We start from the raw sequence: 19,594 nt of genomic DNA on the forward strand, positions 1-19,594 counted from the left end.
GTTTTACATTTTCTTCTATTTTTCCATTCTTCTGATTTTGTATGATTGATTCTTGATGTATCATGAAGTCATTACCTTCCACTCTCCTAATTCCAATTTTTAAGGAATTATTTTCTTTAGTTAGCTTTTGTACCTCCTTTGCAACTTAGCCAATTTTACTTTTTAAGGAGTTATTTTCTTCATTGGATTTTTGTACATCTTTTTCCATTTGGCCAATTCTACAGTTTAAGGACTTGTTTTCTTTTTCTAAGTTGTTAACTCTTTTTTTTTTCATGATTCTCTTGCTTCACTCTCATTTCTTTTCCCAATTTTTCTTCAACCTCTCTTATTTGATTTTTGAAATCCTTTTTGAGCTCTTCCAGGAGTTCTTTTTGGGCTTGAGACCAAATCATATTTCTCTTTGAGGCTTTGCATGTAGATGTTTTGACATTGTTGTCCTCTTCTGAATTTGTGTTTTTATCTTCCTGTTGCCATTGTAGCTTTTTATGGTCAGGGCTTTTGGTTGTTGTTTGATCATTTTCCAACCTAATTCATGACTTTTCAAGTTGAGCTGTGCTCCTAGGGTGCAGGGGGCACTGTCCCAAGCTTCTTGCACTGGGGGCCTGGAACCTGGTCACTGACTTTCTTCCCTGGGCTCTCCAGGACTAGCAGTTTGCCCACTGTGCTGGGGTGGCCCAGCCTAGTTGTGCCTATTGCATCAGGACTTCCAAGGTTGGCAGTTCACCCGCTGCACTGGGCCTAGAGGCCTCACATCTGGTCCTCTGTCCTGCTAGCTTGTTGAGCCAGGAACCTGAGGCCTTGGTTGCTGATCTGTTCTTGGACTAGGAGCTTCCTGTTCGCTTGCTTGCACACTCACTGTTCTGGGCTGTGTTCCCCTTTTACCCAAGTGAGACAGACCTTTCCTATGGTTCTTCTAAGCTATATTGGGCTGGAAAATTGTTTCACCCCATCCTGTTTTGGGTTCTGTCGTTCCAGAATTCATTTTGCAGCTTGATTTTAAATTGTTTTGAGGGAAACTGGGGAAAGGTCAGGCAACTTTCTGACTTTCCTACACCATCTGGGCTCTGCCTCCCTTATCTTATAATTGCTGATTAATTGATTGACTTAAAAAAACCATACCGGAAAATAGAAATTGGGAATAAATTTCTCCGTGAAAAATCTATTATTAATGCATTTTATGTATTGAGAAAGTGGGAGTGTGGGGCAGAAATGAGATTCAGATAGTTATTGAACTTTGTAGTAGGCCAAGTAAGGCTTAGCTTTGAGATTGAAATGAAATGAGACATTTGTGAAACTTTTAGCCATTAAAAAAAAATGTTGACTTAATCATAGGGTGGAAAGAATATGCACAGGATGGAGCCAAGATGGTAGAGTAGAAGCAGCAACCCAGCCAATCTCTCCCAACATTCCCTTCAAATAACTTTAAAATAATGTGTCAAATTGAATTCTGGAGTGACAGAGCCAACAAAAGATCAGAGTGAAACAGTTTTGCAACTGAAGAAAACTTAGTAGGTCAATAACAAAGATCTGTGATACCAAATTGGGGCTAAGTGGGAGAGTACAAGGTGGCAACACCAGGGATGGGTCTCATAGGAACCAACAGCAACAGCAACATCAGCCTTGGGAACTGAGCCCAGACACGTTCTAGGGCAGAAAGACTCACTAGTGCTTGTGGCTGTAGGGGAGCAGGAGAACAGGGGTCATAACTACAGTTCAAATGCCACGAGAAGCACTAACACTTGTGGTGGCAAGGAGCAGAGGCCCTTCCCAGGACCCCACCACCTTAGAAGCACTGAAAATTTGTGGACACCTGTACAAGATCTGAAAACGGAAGCACAAAAAAGCCTGAAGCTTGGGACAGTGCCTCTCTAACCCTGAGGTGAGTAGAACCTAACTATAACATAAAGCAGAGGTGAAGAAATAGTCTGGGAAAAATGAGTTTGGAGTTTGCAAAAGAGTTGCAGTGGAGTTTCATGACACTGAGCCAAGATGTTCAGAAAACAACAACAGCAAAAACAGCCAGGCAAGAACAGCTCATGCGAGAGGAAGAACAACAAAAGCATTTAAAGACTGTCCTTGAGCTACAATTTATTCTGGACAAGTTAGGAGACAATGACATCCGCAGAGACCTGAAGCAAGGTGTCAATGGTATGCCCATCCTATGTAAAAATAAGTGTCAGTACTGGATGACTTCTACAGGACATGAGCATGAGGCTGAATGAACAGTATGAACAAGCATGCATTCATCTGTTGGACTTGTTGGAGTAAAAGGAAAAATCAGCACGTGGAACAGCCTACAAAGTCCTAAAGGAGCTGGTTGAATGCATTTTTCAGACCAGTTACTTTGATAGCATCCACAACCACCAGAATGGCTTGTGTGAGGAAGAAGAGGCAGCTGCTCTTCCAGCAGGGGAAGACCAGGCAGCAGAAGCTGAAGTTGAGCTGGCAGAAGAATATACTGAAGTTGAGTCAACAGAGTATGTAAATAGACAGTTTATGTCAGAGACTCAGTTCAGCAACAGTGAAAAAGGAACAGGTAGATGAGTGGGTAGTTGAGACAATAAATTCACTTCAGCAGTAGCTGCAAGCTGCATCCCCTCCTGTGCCAGAGGCCTGTCTTTGGCTCCAGTGGCTCAGTCAGATCTTCTTGTGAGAAGGCAATGAGTGTTGCAGGACCTCATGGCACAAGTGCAGGGGTCATACAATTTCATACAAGATTTCATGCTGGACTTTGAAAGTCAGACACTTGATCCTACGATTGTATCTGCACAGCCTATGAATCCACCCCAGAACATGGACATGCTTTTCAGCTTGTCTGCCCTCCAGTTCACACTGAATCTACTCTCACTCAGCGTAATCCAGTTCCTGTACAGCCAGAAGCTACACAGGTACCTTTGGTTTCTTCAACTATTGAGGTATACACAACATCCCAGCACAGCCTTCTCATACTAGAGAGCAGAAACCTGAGAAGGAACCCATTGACCAGATTCAGGCTGCACTATCACTGACTACAGACCAGACCTTGGCATCCTCACCCCTTCCTGCTGCTTCTCGGCACCAGATATTCCCAGCTGGATCAAGCAAACCTTTATACAGCAGCAGCATCAATGTCAATGCAGCTCCATTGCAGTCCATGCAAATGATATTCAATATGAATGCCACTGTTCCTCCTGTTAATGAGCCAGATACTTTAAAGCAACAGAATAAGTACCAGGCTAGTTACAACTGGAGCTTTTCCAATCAGCCTCATTAAGTAGAGCAAACAGAACTTCAGCAAGAGTAGCTTCAGGCCCTGGTTGGTACTTACAATGGTTCCCAGGACCAGTCGCACCAAGTGGCAGGTAACCACCAGCAGCCTCCATAGCAGAACACTGGATTTCCATGTAATAGTCAGCCCTATTACAATAGCAGAGGAGTGCCACATGGGTGATCTCATGGCACCAGAGCCTTAATGAATGGATATAGGGGCCCTGCCAATGGATTTAGAGGAGAATATGATGGCTACCGCCCTTCATTATCTAACACTCCAAATAGTTGTTACACGCAATCCTAGTTCATTACTCCATGAGACTACTCCAATTACCAGCAGGATGGAAATCAACAAAACTTCAAGAGAGGATCTGGGCAGAATGGACACCAGGGAGCTCCTAGAGGTCACAGAGGGCCCCAAGACCCAACCGAGGGATGTTGCTAATGAACACTCAGCAAGTGACTTAAACTAGTTTACAGGATTATGTTTAAAATGCCAAAAACAGGGGCAGCTAGGTGGCACAGTGGATAGAGTACCAGCCTTAGAGTCAGGAGGACCTGAGTTCAAAACTTGCCTCAGACACATAGTACTCACTAGCTGTGTGAATCTGGACCAGTCACTTAACCCCAATTGCCTAGATAGATAGATAGATAGATAGATAGATAGATAGATAGATAGATAAAATGAAATGAAATGAAATGCCAAAAACATACTGGCCAGTGTCCCATAACGTTTTACCAGAAGAGTTATTATCTATTTGTCCTCCCTTTCAGGAAATTCATTGGCAAAGGGACTGTTTTCACCCCATAAAGATGGGACTAGAGTTGTCAGCTTTGTGTTTCCTGGATATGGAAGGAAATGAACTTTACTTTGCATATTCTGTACTAAGCATCATCTTGAGTCTTGCACATGATACCCAGATTCCCCACCCTTGCTTAGGAGCAAAGCAAAATACACTTTCAGGGTGATCAGATCTCCATGGTTATTTGATTGAAGTGGCTTAGAAAAAAGCAAGATTAGCTCATTTTTGGCATTGGATAAAATCAGCAAATAAACCCTAAAAAAAATTAGAAATGAATAAGTAGAAGACACCAAGCTTGAGATATCAAGAAACAATAAAACAAAGTCAAAAGAATGAAAAAATAGAAGAAAATGTGAAATATCTCATCAGAAAAACAACTGGCCTAGGAAACAGATTTGAGGAGAGATAATTTAAGAATTATTGGGCTACCTGAAAGCTATGATGAAAAAAAGAGCCTAGAAATTATGAAGGAACTGCTTTGATATCTTAGCTTCAAGAGGTAAAAATAGAAATTGAAAGAATCTACCCAATTGCCTCCTGAGAGAGATCCCAAAAGTAAAACTCCCAGGAAAATTACAGCCAAATTCCAGAGCTCCCAAGTCAAGGAGAAAATATTGCAAGCAGCCAGAAAGAAACAATTTAAATATCACAGAGCCACAGTAAGGATCACACAATATTTAGTAGTTTTCATGTTAAAGGAGTTTGGAACACAACATTCCAGATGGCAAAAGAGCTAGTATTACAACAAAGAATCACCTTCCAAGCAAAACTGAGTATAATCTTTCAGGGAAAAATGCATATTTAATAAAATAGAGAGTTTCCAAGTCTCCCTGATGAAAAGACCAGAGCTGAATAGAAAATTTGACATTCAAACACGACTCATAAAAAAGGTAAACATGAAAGGATAATAATCATCAGGGACTCAATGGAGTAAAACTGTTTATATTCCTATATGAGAAGATGATGTATGTAACTGTAACTATATAACTTTACTATCATTAGGGCAGTTAGAAGGACTTTGCATAGAAAGAGAGCATGGGTGTGAGTCAATTATATGGTGATGATTTTTTTTTTTAATGAAAGGGTAAAGAAAGAGGCATGCCATGGGAGAAGGGGGAAGGGAGAGGAAGAATGGGGAAAATTATCTCATATGAAAGAGGAGCACAAGCAAAAGCTTTTACAGTGGAATGGAAAAGGGGGGTGGGTGAGCACTGTCACTGGAATTGGTTCAAACAGAGAAGATTACACACACACATACATACATACATACATACATACATACATACATACATACATACACACACTCAGTTGGATAAAGAAATCCATCTTATCCAACAGGGAAGTAGGAGGGGAAGGGGATAAGAGAATGGAAAAGAGTGATAAAAGGAAGGGCAGATTTTAAGGGAGGCAATGGTCAGAAGCAAAACAGATTTTGGAGAAGGGACAGAGTAAAAAGAGAAAGAGATAGATAAAGGGAAGAAAATAGAATAGAAGGAAATACACAGTAATCATAACTATGAATGTGATAAAATCACACATAAGTGTGGAAGTGGATCACAGAATGAATTAGAAATCAGAATTCAACAATATGTTGTTTGTAGGAAACACATTTGAAATGGAACGACAACATACAATTAAAATAAGAGGCTGGAGCAAAATATATTATACTTCACTTGAGGTTAAAAAAAAGGCAAGGGTAGCAGTCATGACCTCAGACAAAGAAAAACCAAAATTAGACCTAATTAAAAGAGATAAATAGAGAAAATACATTTTGCTAAAAGGTACAACAGACAATGAAGTGATATCAGTACTTAATGTATGTGCATCAATGGCAGGGCATCCAAATTCTCAAAGACACAAAACAAATACAGCCAAAATTAGAAGGAAAGCCGAAAGCTGGAGAAAAATTTAACAAAAAGGTTTTTTTCTAACAGTTTCATTTCTCAAATATATAAAGAACAGAGTTAAATTTATAAAAATAAGAGCCATTCAAGGGGTATGAACAGACAGTTTTTAAAAGAAGAAATCAAAGGTATCTATGGTCATATTAAAAAATGCTCTAAATCACTATTGATTAGAGAAGTTCAAATTAAAACAACGTTGAGGTACCACATCACACCTATCAGATTGGCTGACATGACAGGAAAGGAAAATAATAAATGCTGGAAAGAAGGTGGAAAATAGGTACACTAAGGCACTGTTGGTGGAGTTGTGAACTGGTCCAAGCATAACTATACCCAAAGGGCTATATATGTACTATTTGATCAAGTAATACTGCTACTAGGTCAATACCCTTTGACCCAGCAATACTGCTCCCCCAGAGAGACCAAAGAAAAAGTAAAGGGGCCTATATGTTCAAAAATATTTATAGCAGCTCTTTTATAGTGGCAAAGAATTAGAAATTGAGGGGATGCCTATCATTTGGAGAATGGCTGAACAAGTTATGGTATACTGGAATGCTATTGTGGAATATGCAATATTAATGTGCTCTAAGAAATGCTAAATAGGATGATTTTAGAAAAACCTGGGAACACTTGTGTGAACCGACATAGAATGACGTGAGCAGAACCAGATGACGGTACATAGAAATTGCAATATTGTAATAATGATCAACTGTAAAAACTTAGCTATTCTGATCAATACAATGATGCCAGACAGTTCTGAAGGACTCATGGTGAAAAATGCTATCCACCTTCACGGAGAAAACTGATGAACTCTGAATTCAAATTAAAGTATAATTTTCTTCACTTTCTTTATCTTTTCTTGCTTTTTTTGCAACATAGCTAATATGGAAAAATGTTTTGCATGATTTCACATGTATAATTGATATTTTGCTTGCCTTCTCAACAAATGGAGGAGAGGCTAGAGGGAAGGAAAGAATTTGGAACTCAAAAGTTTTTTTAAAAGAATGTTAAAAGTAACTAAATTTTAAAATTGGTAGAAAAAACAAATATGAAAATTATAAATGATTTAGAATGTATTTGTCACCTTATTTTTATTTTAAGTTTAAGCTTCATCGTGTTTTACTATAAACCTTGTAATAAAGTCTTAGGAGCAGCTAGGTGGCACAGTGGATATAGAGTGCCAGGCTTAGAGTCAGGAAGATATGAATTCAAATGTGACTTTAGACACTTACTGACCCTAGGCAAGGTGCGACCTTGTGACCCTGGGCAAGTCACTTAACTCTGCCTCCATTTACAACAAAATCCTTACTGATGTATTGATTGACTAAAAGTATTAAAAATATTTATCAAAGCAATATATGTGATCTAAAGATTTGATAAAAATCTATGGAAACAACAAAAATAAAATCTTAAATTTATTTGGGAGGAAAAAAGGATAGTCAGTAAGGATATAGCCTCTGGGTTTCCCATGATGGTCTATTATCAGGTCAGGGAGCAAGTGGAGCTCCTTGTTCTGTGGCTTATTTGCAGTCATGTCACTAAGAAGCTACATCAACAGACTGAGTCTTAGTTGCCTGAGCCAATTAAATCTTGAGTATAGCTTGGATCCCTTTAAAGTTAAAAAAAAAAGCTTATTGGATGAGGCCTTAGGAAAATAACACAGCCCACATGACAGTGCTGTAGGAAATATTACTCTGGCCACACATTTGAAGAACTTTTGTTTATTGTTATGATTTTATGGCTATGGTTGTTTCAGAATTTGAGGGAATTGATGTTTTCTATGGTAATGAGACAATATGATGTAATGGGGGAAAAGCATTGTTTTGGAGTCATAAGATAAGAACTTAGTCCCAGCTCTGTCTCTTCAAAGCCTGCCATGTGGGCAAGTCGCTTAATCTCTCTGGCTTTCATTTTTTTTTTAATCTGTAAACTGGAAGGAGAGGTAGCCTGGACAGGGACCTCTAAGGTCCCTTTGAGCTCAGAGTCTGTGACCCTGTCAGTACCTTCTAACTCTCTTCCAGTTACAAGGAAGTTTTTGAGATCTAAAGTTTCCATAGATTTTTATCAAATTTTTAGGTCACATATATTGCTTTGGTAAATGTTTTTAATAAATACTTTTAGTCAGTCAATACATCAGTAAAGATTATTGTCTCATGTGCCAGCATTTTACTAGTTGCTGGAAACACAAATACAAAAGTGAGATTGTTTTTGCCTTCAAGTAGTAAATGCCTTATTTTCTATTCTACTGGTAAGATACAGTGTATTCACAGATACATACAAAATGAAGAGCAGGAAAGAGACACTAACAACTAGGGGACTTATAAAAATCTTGAATGAAGTGGTACCTGGCTGAGACTTCATGGGAATTAGAGGGTCCAAAAGAGAAGAGTACGAAGGGAGCCTATTTCAGGCATGAAGGACAGCCTGTGGAAAGGTATAAAGGTAGGATGTGGAATATCATGTAAGATGAACATTAATTAGGTAAGTTTGCCTTGAGGGTGTTTGAGGTAGAGTAATCAGTTTGGAAAGGTAGATTGGGGTCTAACTGCAAAGAGCTTTTATGGAAAAACAGAAATGTCTACATTTTAGCCTATAGGCAATGGGGAACCATTGAAGCTTCTATTCCAACCCTTCTCTTTTGTGGTGAAGCCTTCCGCACAGACTCTTCCCTCTCACTGTCTAAGTTGAGAATCTTGCCTCATACTCTACCAAAAAAAATAATAGAAGTTATTCTCTGAGAATTCTCTCTTGTTCCCTCCTCATCTCCCATTGTTCAAACATCTTTCTCCTCAATTTCCTCCTTTACTCCTATTTCACGTGAAGAAGTAGCCTTTCTCCTTGTCAAGACAAACCTCTCTACATGTACCCTTAGTTCCATCTCATCTTATTCAGCAGATTGTATTCTTAATCACCATACATACTCACTCTTATTGTCTTCAATTTCTCTCTATCTACTGACTACTTCTTTACTACCTACAAATATGCCTATGTCCCATATCCTTACAAAACCTTCCCTTAATTCAACCACTCATGCTAAATATTACTCCATCTCTCTCCTTTCCTCAACTTTCCTCCTTGAGAAAACCATCTAGGAGTGCTTCCACTTTCTTTCCTCTCACACTCTTATAAACCCTTAGCAGTCTGGCTTCTGAGCTCTTCACTCAAGTGAAACTGTTATCTACAAAGTTAACAATGATCTTGTGCATGCACGTACATGCATGTGTCTGTGTGTGAGTGAAAACTTTTAGACATTTATTACATTTCTGTGACTTTGCTCCAATGGGTCCTGGTTTTCTTTTTACAAGCAAGCAGCCCCAGACCCTACCCAGGTGGACCTGGAAGCCTTTAGTGGGCTTTGCTGCGCACCAGGACCCAATTAACTCCTTCCTCATACCAATACCATGCCTATTCCCCCAATGATCTCTTGATTGCCACATCTAATGGCCTTTTCTCAGTCTTCACCCATTCTCGACCTCTCTGTGGCATTTGACCCAGTTGACTGCTCACTCTTCCTCATTTTTTTTAAATACCACTCTCTCCTAGGTGTCCTGGTTGTCTTACTGCTCCTTTTCAGGTTTCTTTGGTGGTTCTTCATCTATGTCATGCCCACTAACTATGTTCCCCAAGATTCTATCTTGGGCTCTCTTCTCTTTTCCTTCCACACCATTTCACTTTATGATTTCATCAGTTGCCATGTATTTCTACCTCCAGTCTCTTGCCTGAGCTACATATAGCCCCATATCATCAACTACCTTTTGGGCATCTCAAACTAGATGTCTAATAGGCATTTTAAACTCAATATGTCCAATCAAAACTCATTCTTTCCCCCCACAACCTCCCTTCTTCTGAATTTGCCTATTACTATTGAAGGCATCACCATTCTTCTAGTCACCCAAGCTCTCAAATTCATTGTCATTCTTAATTCCTCACTCACTTCCCTCACATCTTTTCTACCTTTATATCTCTTATTCCCCTTTCTCTACTCACATAGCCAGTCCCTTAGTTTAAGTCCTCATTGCCTTTTGCCTGAGCTATTACAATAGCCTTCTTATAGCCTTCTAATTACCTGCCTCAAGTCTCTACACTCCAATCTATCTTCCATTCAGCTACCAAAGTGATTTTCCTAAAGAACAGATCTGATCATATCACCCACCTACTCTGTAAACTCCCATGATTCCCTATTGCCTCTAACATCAAATACCAATTCCTCTGTTTGGCATTTAAAGCTCTTTACACCCTGTACCCTTTCTATCTTTCCAGTGGTCTTTACTTCATTCCCCTCCAAACACTCAATGATCTAGCTACACTTTCCTACTGTGTTTCCTATATCTGTGCCTTTTCATTGGCTTTGCCCTATGTCTGGAATGCTCTCTCTCCTCATTTACACCTTGGGCTTACTTCTACTTTCAGCTCAATTCACACCCTTTTCAGGAGGCCTTTCCCTCTGATATTATTTAACATCAACTCTCTCTATATATTGTATGTACTTATTTATTTACATGCTTTTCCTCCCATAATATATAAGCAATGAGCAATAAATATTAAGCACCTTCTATGTGTCAGATACTGTGCCAAATGGTAGGGACACAAATAAGAAAAATAAAGACAGTTTCTGCCTTCAAAGAGCTTGAAATCCAATGGAAGAAGATAATACACAAAAAGAAGATGAAAGGAAGGAGGGGATCAAGGAGAAATGATGTTCTAGGGGCATGATGTCTGTGGAATCAAAACCCAGCAGAACAACTGATAAAAGACCAAATACATAAGTGATAAAGGATATGAACAATCTTCTATTGCAAGAATTTTGCAACAGAAGAATTGTAAACTTAATTATTTTATGAATGATCTAAAACAACAACAATAAAAAAAATATAAGGCAAAACAAGCCCGTGTTTCCACCTTACACTCAACAAGTTGGCAAAGATGAAAAATGACAAAAATAGTCAGTATTGGAAGAGCTGTGTAAAGGCGCTCTAGTACATTGTTGGTGGAGTTGTGAATCAAGATAACCATTTTGGAAAGCAATATACATGGTGACAACAACCATGTAAATGGAAAGAAATAAAATCACAAAATAATAAAAATGATTATTGCAAAATTACAAAAAACAGGCATGTTCCCAAAGAAGAAATATGGAGAAATACTCCCAACCCATTTCTTTGCAGAGCTATAAGGTCTAGAGTTGTGGAACATACCAAATATTGTGAGATTTATTTGATGTATTGATACATTTTTCTGGATTTTCCTCTTCTTTTTTTTTCCTTTAAAAATATTGTTATCTAGAATGACTCTCAGGAAGGAGCAGGGGAAAGATTCCAGGGAAAATGTTGGAAATGTAAAAGCAAAAGAAATCAATAAACTTTTAAAAAAATAGCATGTAGTACAGTAAATTTATGATCATTCAAAAGATAGTCATCCATCATGTAGATTAGCCAGCTTCCTTGTTTCTTTTGCTTCACTTTCCTGACAGCCACATGTTATCCTTTCTACCACAGAGTCTTGAGAGAAAATCAAAAGAAATATAATCTCCTTCTTAATTATTTCAGCTTGTAGATACCTGTGGTTGGATGTATGGTAGGAGCTGAAATTGAGACTACTAGATAAAATGACATTTGGAAGTTACCCCTTCTGAGATCAAATATCTCATCTCTTAGTTCAGTAACTGATAACTTCTATATCCTAATGTGGAACCAGTATCTGGTGGTGCTCAATAAATAATCAGTTACCTTTGGCTTTTTAAACTTGCTTATATTAAGTTCTTCTGAACTTTAAAGACACAACATTTAAAATAATTGGAAGGGACCTTAAAGGTCATTTAATTCAGATGCCTTGTTTTATAAATTAGAAAAGTGTTAGAGGGATTAACTGACACACTATGATCAGGATTCAAACCTGAGTCCTTGATTCCAAGTCTAGTGCCCTTTCCACTCTGTCATACTATACTTCTTTTTCCTTTGTAATATAGATGCGGGTTTAATTTGTATTTTATATCTCAAAAAAATATCAAGTCAAGAGTGTTCTGCTTCTGGGAGTAAGAAGTAAGTCACTCTTACCTTCCCTTATTGACCTCTGAAAACCCAGAAAATATCACCCCAGGAAAAACCCTGGAACAGCTGGACCAGTCCTGTAGCCCAGGAAGCTTGGGGGATTAACAGGAAAGACCTCTCTTGCTCTGGGGGAAGTTGGAGCATTACAGAACAGGAGGCGTCTCAGCAAGCTAGCAGAAAGCCCACCTCAGCATACTGGGGGAGATCCTGAACCCAAGGGTGGTAGAGCAGGCTAATTAGATGCACTTAATCCACTTACTTAGATCCATTTAACCCACTTAATCTGATTTTTTAAATTATTATTACATCAAAGTCAACTTATATGCACTTCCTCTGTCTATGAATGCCACTTTAAAATAGTATAATAACAATACAGTTCTCAAGAGTTACAAGTGTCAACTTCCCTTGTAGGGATGTAAACAGTTTGCCCTTATTAATAACATGTTGTTTTTTCTGTCCTGTTTACTTTTTATGTCTCTCTTCAGTCTTGTATTTGAAGATCAAATTTTCTGTTGAGCCCTTGGTGTTTTCATCAGTAAGGTTTGGAAGTCCCTTAACAGATTACAGCAACTTATTACAAGAATAATACACTATGACCAGGTAGGATTTGTACTAGGAATACAGGGCTGGTTCAGTATTAGGAAAACTATCAGCGTAATTGATCATATCAACAACAAAAATAACAGAAACCACATGATCGTCTCAACAGATGCAGAAAAGGCTTTTGACAAAATACAACACCCATTCCTATTAAAAACACTAGAGAGCATAGGAATAAATGAACTCTTCCTTAAAATGATAAGTAACATCTACCTAAAACCTTTAGCAAGCATCATATGAAATGGGGATAAGCTAGAAGCATTTCTAGTGAGATCAGGGGTGAAACAAGGATGTCCATTATTTCCACTATTGTTCAATATGGCACTAGAAATGTTAGCTTCAGCAATGAGAAGAAAAAGAAATTGAAAGTATTAGAATAGGCAAAGAAGAAACAAAGCTATCACTCTTTGCAGATGATATAGTTAGAGGATCCTAGAGAATCAAGTAAAAAGCTACTTGAAATAATAAACAACTTTAGCAAAGTTGCAGGTTATAAAATAAAGTCACATAAATCATTGGCATTTCTATATATTACCAACAAAGCCCAACAGGAAGAGATAGAGAAATTCCATTTAATCATACTGTAGACATTATAAAATATTTAGGAGTCTATCTCCTGAAACAAACCCAGGAACTATATGAACACAATTACAAAACACTTTTCACACAAATAAAGTCAGATCTAAATAATTGGAAAATCATCAGTTGCTCATGGGTAGGTCAAGCTAATATAATAAAAATGACAATTCCAGCTAAGTTAATTTACTTATTCGTTGCCATACCAATCAAACTACCAAAAATTATTATATGGAACTAGAAAAAATAATAAGATTCATTTGAAAGAACAAAAAGTCCAAAATATCAAGGGAACTAATGGAAAGAAATGCTAGGGAAGTTGGCCTAGCAGTTCCAGATCTTAAATTGTATTATAAAGTAGCAATCATCAAAACTACTTGGTACTGGCTAAGAAATAGAGTGATGGATCAGTGGAATATGTTAAGTACACAGTAGTCACAGTAGTCAATGACTATAGTAATCTACTCTTTGATAAACTCAAAGACCACAGTTTCTGGGATAAGAGCTTACTACTTGACAAAAACTGCTGAAAAACCTGGAAAGCAGTTTGGCAGAAACTGGGCATAGACCAACATCTTACACCATAATCAAAGATAAAGTCAAAATGGGTATATGAATTAGACATAAAAGGTGATACAATAAGTAAATTAGGAGAGCAAGGAAAGCAAATATATGGAGGAGAGAAGCAGAAAATTGGGAAAGAATTTTTACAACCAGTGTCTCTGATAAGGGCCTCATTTCTTGTTGTTGTCTTTCATTTTCAAAGAGGATCAAAACAACATCACCATGCCAGAATCAAGTTTTAGTGTGTAGGACTGTGGCTGATCAGACCAATACGAGCTCAGAATGTTCTACCACAGGTTGGGCACAAAGAGTCTTTGTGAACCTTTGGGATAGATTCTCTACGTTTGTGTATCTTGCTTTTCTCTTGAGCTACCTCAATTCTGCATGCATTTCTAAAATATATAGAGAGCTAAGTCAAATTTATAAGAATAAAAGTCATTCCCGAAATGATAAATGGTGAAAGGATATGAACAGGCAGTTTCAGATAAAGAAATTAAAGCTATCTATAGTCATATGAAAAACTGCTCTAAATCACTACTGATTAGAGAAATGCAAATCAAAAATACTTAGGTACCACATCACACCTATCAGATTGGCAAACATGACAAAACAGGAAAATGATAAATGTTGGAGAAGATGTGGGAAAACTAATACATTGTTGGTGGAGTTGTGAACTGATCCAACCATTCTGGAGAGCAATTTGGTACTATGCCCCCAAAGGGCTATAAAAATGTGCATACCCTTTGCCCTAGGAATAGCACTTCTAGGGCTGTATCCCAAAGAAACCATAAAAAGTGAGAAAAAGACCCATATGGACAAAAATATTTATAGCAGCTCTTTCTGTGGTGGCAAAGAATTGGAAATTGAGAGGATGCCTATCAGCTGCGGAATGGTTGAACAAATTGTGGTATATGAATGTAATGGAATACTATTGTGCTGTAAGAAATGATGAGCAAGTGGACTTCAGAAAAACCTGGGAAGACCTGTATGGACTGATGGTAAGTGAAGTGAGCAGAACCAGGAGAACATTGTATACAGTAACAACCACATTCTGCGTTGACTAACTTTTATAGACTTAACTTTTCTCAGCAATGCAAGGATCTAAGACATCTCCAAAAGACTCATGATGGAAAATGCTATTCACATCCAGAGAAAGAATTATGGAGTTTGAATGCAGATTGAAGCATACTATTTGCTCTTTTTTTCTTTCTGTTTTGTTTTGTTTCTTCTTTCTTGTGGTTCCTCCTATTGGTTTTAATTCTTCTTTACAACATGACTAATGTGAAAATATGTTTAATAGGAATGTATATGTAGGTCCAATATTAGATTGGATGCTGTCTTGGGGAGGGAGGAGTAGAAAATTTAAAACTCAAGAGCTTATGAAAGTATTGTTGAGAAATATCAGGTCAAAATGGGTAAATGATTTAGATGTAAAGGGTGATATAATAAGCAAATTAGGGGAGCATAGAATATCTTACCTGTCAGATTTATGGATACAGGAAGAATTTATGACAAAATAAGAGATAGAGAGCATTATGGGATATAAAATAGGTGATTTTGATGGCATTAAATTAAAAAGAAGTTGCACAAATAAAACCAAAACAGCCAAGATTAGAAAGAAAGCAAAAAACTGGGGAAATTTTTGCAGCAAGTTTCTCTGATAAAGGCCTCATTTCTCAAATCCAATGAACTGAGTCAAATGTATAAGAATATAAGCAATTCCCAATTGATAAATGGTCAAAGAATATGAACAGACAATTTTCAGAAGAAGAAAGCAAAGATCATATGAAAAAATATTCTAAATCACTATTGATTAGGGAAATGCAAATAAAAAAAACTGAGTTACTACCTCATACCTGTCAGATTGGCTAAGAAGACAGAATATGAAAATTGTAAATGTTGGAAGGGATGTGGGAAAATTTAAACACCGATACACTGTTGGTGAAGTTGTGAACTGATTGATCCACTCTGGAGAGAATTTGAGAACTATGGCCAAAGTATGTCCAAACTATGCCCAAAATAAAACTGTGCATGTCCTTTGACCCAGCAATACAAGCACTAAGTCTGTATCCCAAAGAGATCCAAAGAAAAGGAAAAGGACCCATATGTACAAAAATATTTATAGCAGCTCTTTTTGTGGTGTTAAAATATTGGAAAGTGAGAGGATGCCTGTCCATTGGGGAATTGCTGAACAAGTTGTGTATACCATTGTGATGGAATATTATTGTGCTATAAGAAATGATGAGCAGAATACCTTCAAAAAACCTGGTCTTACATGAACTGATGCAAAGTAAAGTGAGAAGAAACAGGAGAAACATTTTGTACAGTAGCAGCAATATTGTAAGGATGATTAACTGTGGATGACTTAGCTATTCTTAGCAGTGCAATAATCCAAGACAATTCCAAAGGACTTAAGATGAAAAAGGCTATCCACCTTCAGAGAAAAGACTGATAAATTCAGAATGCAGAGCAAAACATACTTTTTTTTAACTTTATTTTTCTTGGGGGGGTTTTTTTGGTCTGTATTTTCTTTAATTAATATGGAATTTGTTTTGAGTGACTGCACATGTAACAAATTGCTTGAATTCTCAAGGAGAGGGAGAGATGGAAAGGAGAAAGTTTAGAACTAAAAATTTTTTTAAATGTTAAAAATTTATTTTACATGTAGTTGGGAAAAAATGAATTTTTTTAAAAAGTCAGTAATTTTTCCAAACTAAAATCATACAAACATCTTGTGATTAATTTTTTCAATTAGCAAAAATAAATTTTTCCCCACTAATTAAAAAAACAAGAACAAAAACCTTTAAAAATATACATAATCATGGGGCAGTGGATAGAGCTTTAGCCTTGGAGTCAGGAGGACCTGAGTTCAAATCCGACCTCAAACACTTGACATTTACTAGCTGGGTGACCCTAGGCAAGTCACTTAACCCCCGATTGCCTCACCAAAAAGCACAAAAAAAAAGGAAAAAAAAACAAGGCAAAAATATACATAGTGAAGAAAGACAAATTCTAACATTGGCTATGTAAAAAAAATTTTGCTACATTATATAATCTGTCAGGATATGGGTAGCATGCTTCTTCATGAGTCCTCTCAAATTATGGTTAGCCATTACATTGATTAGAGTTCTGACAACTTTCAAAGGTTTTTTTGGTTTGTTTTTACAGAATTATTGTTATATAAATTGTTCTGGTTCTGCTCACTTTGCTCTGCATCAGTTGATACATCTTCCCAGGTTTCTCTGAAACTATCCCTTTCATCATTTCTTAGTATTCCATTACATTCATGTGCTGTAATTTATTTGGCCATTCTCCAATTGATGGGTACTTCCCTTACTCTTTCCCAGTACAAAAAGAACTGCTATAAATATTTTTGTACACATAGAACCTTTCCCTCTTTTGTTATTTTGAGATATAGGCCCTGATCTATCCAGTCTTTAGCACATTATAGATAGATATAGAAAGAAGTAAAGAGATCTCCCAACCCAGCCTCCTACTTTATCAGTAAGGAAACTGAGGTCCAAAAAGTTGAAGTGATTTTTCCAAAGTGGTACACATAATAGCTTGCAGAGTCATAATCAAAGCATAATATTCATGATTTTTCCAAACTGGTATACAGAGTAGGTTGCAGAGTTATAAGCAAAACATAGCATTCACGTTCCAAATGCAATACTCTTTCTGTAGTCTTCTTCATCAGATACTATGGCCAAAAAAAATCATCATTGTGATAACCAGTTTTCTAGTGATAAGCCTCTTCAAATTTCCCTGAGGGAAAAAATGTATTCTCTTACCAGACCCATGTTTGAAATTTTTCCAATTTACTAGTAACTTCCAGACCTTGCCCTCTGATGGCATAGCCTGTGAGAACCAAGTGGTTTCCTCTGTCCTGTGTGTCATCAAAATAAGATGTTTTGACAATGCTAATTTTAATATTGACGTCTTTAAATTTTTTCTGGTTTTGTTCTTTAAAGGAATTGTTTCGGGAAGCTGAGGAAGTTTATCAGACCGGAATTAAGAATTGTCCAGAGAGTTCTGACTTACACAACAACTATGGAGTTTTTTTAGTAGATACTGGTAAGTAAGATTAAATGTGGTGGTGGTATTTCTATGTGCAGAGCAAGCAAGCCCAATCTTACTTATCTCTCTCCCTTTTTAGGGTAGGCTATTCATCCTGATGTGAGTAACTTTCTCTAGCTCCTTCTTTGACCATCTCCTCTGGAGACTGACTTTCCTTTCACACCAATTGTAGGAGAATGTTGGGTATCTGCCTCAATGCTAGCCCGACCAGTTGCTGGTCCAGGAACTGTTAAAGATTAATTTTCCTAGAGAAATTCTACTGTAGATATATATATATATATGAATATGGATGTGGGTGTGGATGTTCTCTCTGCCCAGGGAAATGGTAAAAATTAAATAACTCTGTTTGATTCTGTCATTTGAAATCTCTCTCCCTTTTTGGGGCACTCCTAATCACTCCCCTCAATGCTACATTCTAGCAATAATAGTAATGTCAGTAGTAAACAATTTTTTTGCATTTGTCAGTTTAAGATAAAAAATAAACATTTAAACACTGAAAAGGTAAATAAACTTTTAAGAAATAAATATGAGCTTCACCGTGCCCCAGTGGAACCAAAGCCCCATGCGGCTCTTTTCTGAAGAAAGTAAGGCAAAAGGAAGAAGAAAAATGAAGGATTGTCACCTGTTGTCAAAAGCCCACACTTTTTCAGCACTGCAGAATCTGCCCCATCATGGTTCATGAATGATTCACTCACTCCACCTTAAATCTATAGTGCAGCATAAGCTACTTCATGGCCAGCCCCAATGCTACTTCCATGGAAACATTTCCTCCACTGTTTTCACCTCTCTCTTTCCTTGAGTCATTTTCTCCCACGAATCCAAAAGGAACAAATGAGCTAGTTCATGAGTTTCAAGTCAGCCACTCCATCAGTCCCAAAGTCAAGGCAAAACTCCCTGGGAGTCAAACAGGCTAGGGAGTTTCTGCCTGCACCCACCAGGCATCTGTTCATGCGTGGCATCCTGATTCCCTTGGTCATTTGTGGAAAAGGTGTGACCAAAACAGCACGGCATAAAAAATATCTCAAAAATAAAATTCACTGAGCTTGGCAGTGATTTGGAGTGTTGATAACCACATCATACCTTGGGGCTGTGATTTCTCTTGTTCTTACAAGCTTAGTGGAGCCGAGTTTGTTCAGTTCTTATAATTCTGTCTTCAGGGAAATCCCCTGAAGCTATATATAGGAAGTAGTTTTGTTAACTTAGTGGGTAGAAGTCTTCCCTTAACGTCACATAACATCCACAGTGGTTGTTTTATACTGATAAAATATCTTTCAATTCTACTGTAGAAACAATACCTCAAACAAGTTATGACTATATTATTTTATTGTTTTCATATGATATACATTATAGAAATGGCATAATCATAATTGATAAAATACCATGAAATATCAGATGTTAAATAGAATCCACATCCCACTTTTCTTGTTTAGAGTAAAACTGTTCTAGTAATGTTAGCATATAGTGAATGCTTATTTTTTTAAAAAAAGAGAGTTTATGAGAGTAATTCTGTGTTTTTCCTTAGCTATCAGATTAGGTACTTCTATAAGAAGTATAAGAAGTGGCAGTAAAATGCAGTTTTCGGTTTTTTGGCAATATGAAATACAAATATTTTTTATTTTCAGGCTTATACCACCCCTATTTCCTAATAAGTAACTTCTTCGTCACTAAAATGGAGTATAAAAGATACTATACACTAGTTCCTAATATATAAGAGTGACATGTGCTAGAGGTATCACTGGATGTGGCCTCCCCTACAATGGCACACATGTACATT

At 37.3% G+C, this 19,594-nt stretch overlaps 1 protein-coding gene and 1 pseudogene across 5 annotated transcripts in view; both read left to right on the forward strand.

Annotated features, from left to right (window-relative positions):
* TMTC1 (transmembrane O-mannosyltransferase targeting cadherins 1) overlaps positions 1 to 19,594 on the forward strand; it is a 320,486-nt gene that overhangs the window by 268,869 nt on the left and 32,023 nt on the right. For all 5 annotated transcript variants that reach the window (XM_020975836.2, XM_020975837.2, XM_020975835.2 and 2 more), the window contains one exon: positions 17,715 to 17,817. In XM_020975836.2, coding sequence (XP_020831495.1) covers positions 17,715 to 17,817 — 103 coding nt within the window. The remainder of the gene's footprint in view (positions 1 to 17,714; positions 17,818 to 19,594) is intronic.
* On the forward strand, positions 1,071 to 6,767 carry LOC144457866 (caprin-1 pseudogene; annotated as a pseudogene).

The sequence above is a fragment of the Phascolarctos cinereus genome, unplaced genomic scaffold (assembly GCF_003287225.1).
Source record: "Phascolarctos cinereus isolate Bilbo 61053 unplaced genomic scaffold, phaCin_HiC Scaffold_1;HRSCAF=81, whole genome shotgun sequence".
Lineage (NCBI taxonomy): Eukaryota > Metazoa > Chordata > Mammalia > Diprotodontia > Phascolarctidae > Phascolarctos > Phascolarctos cinereus.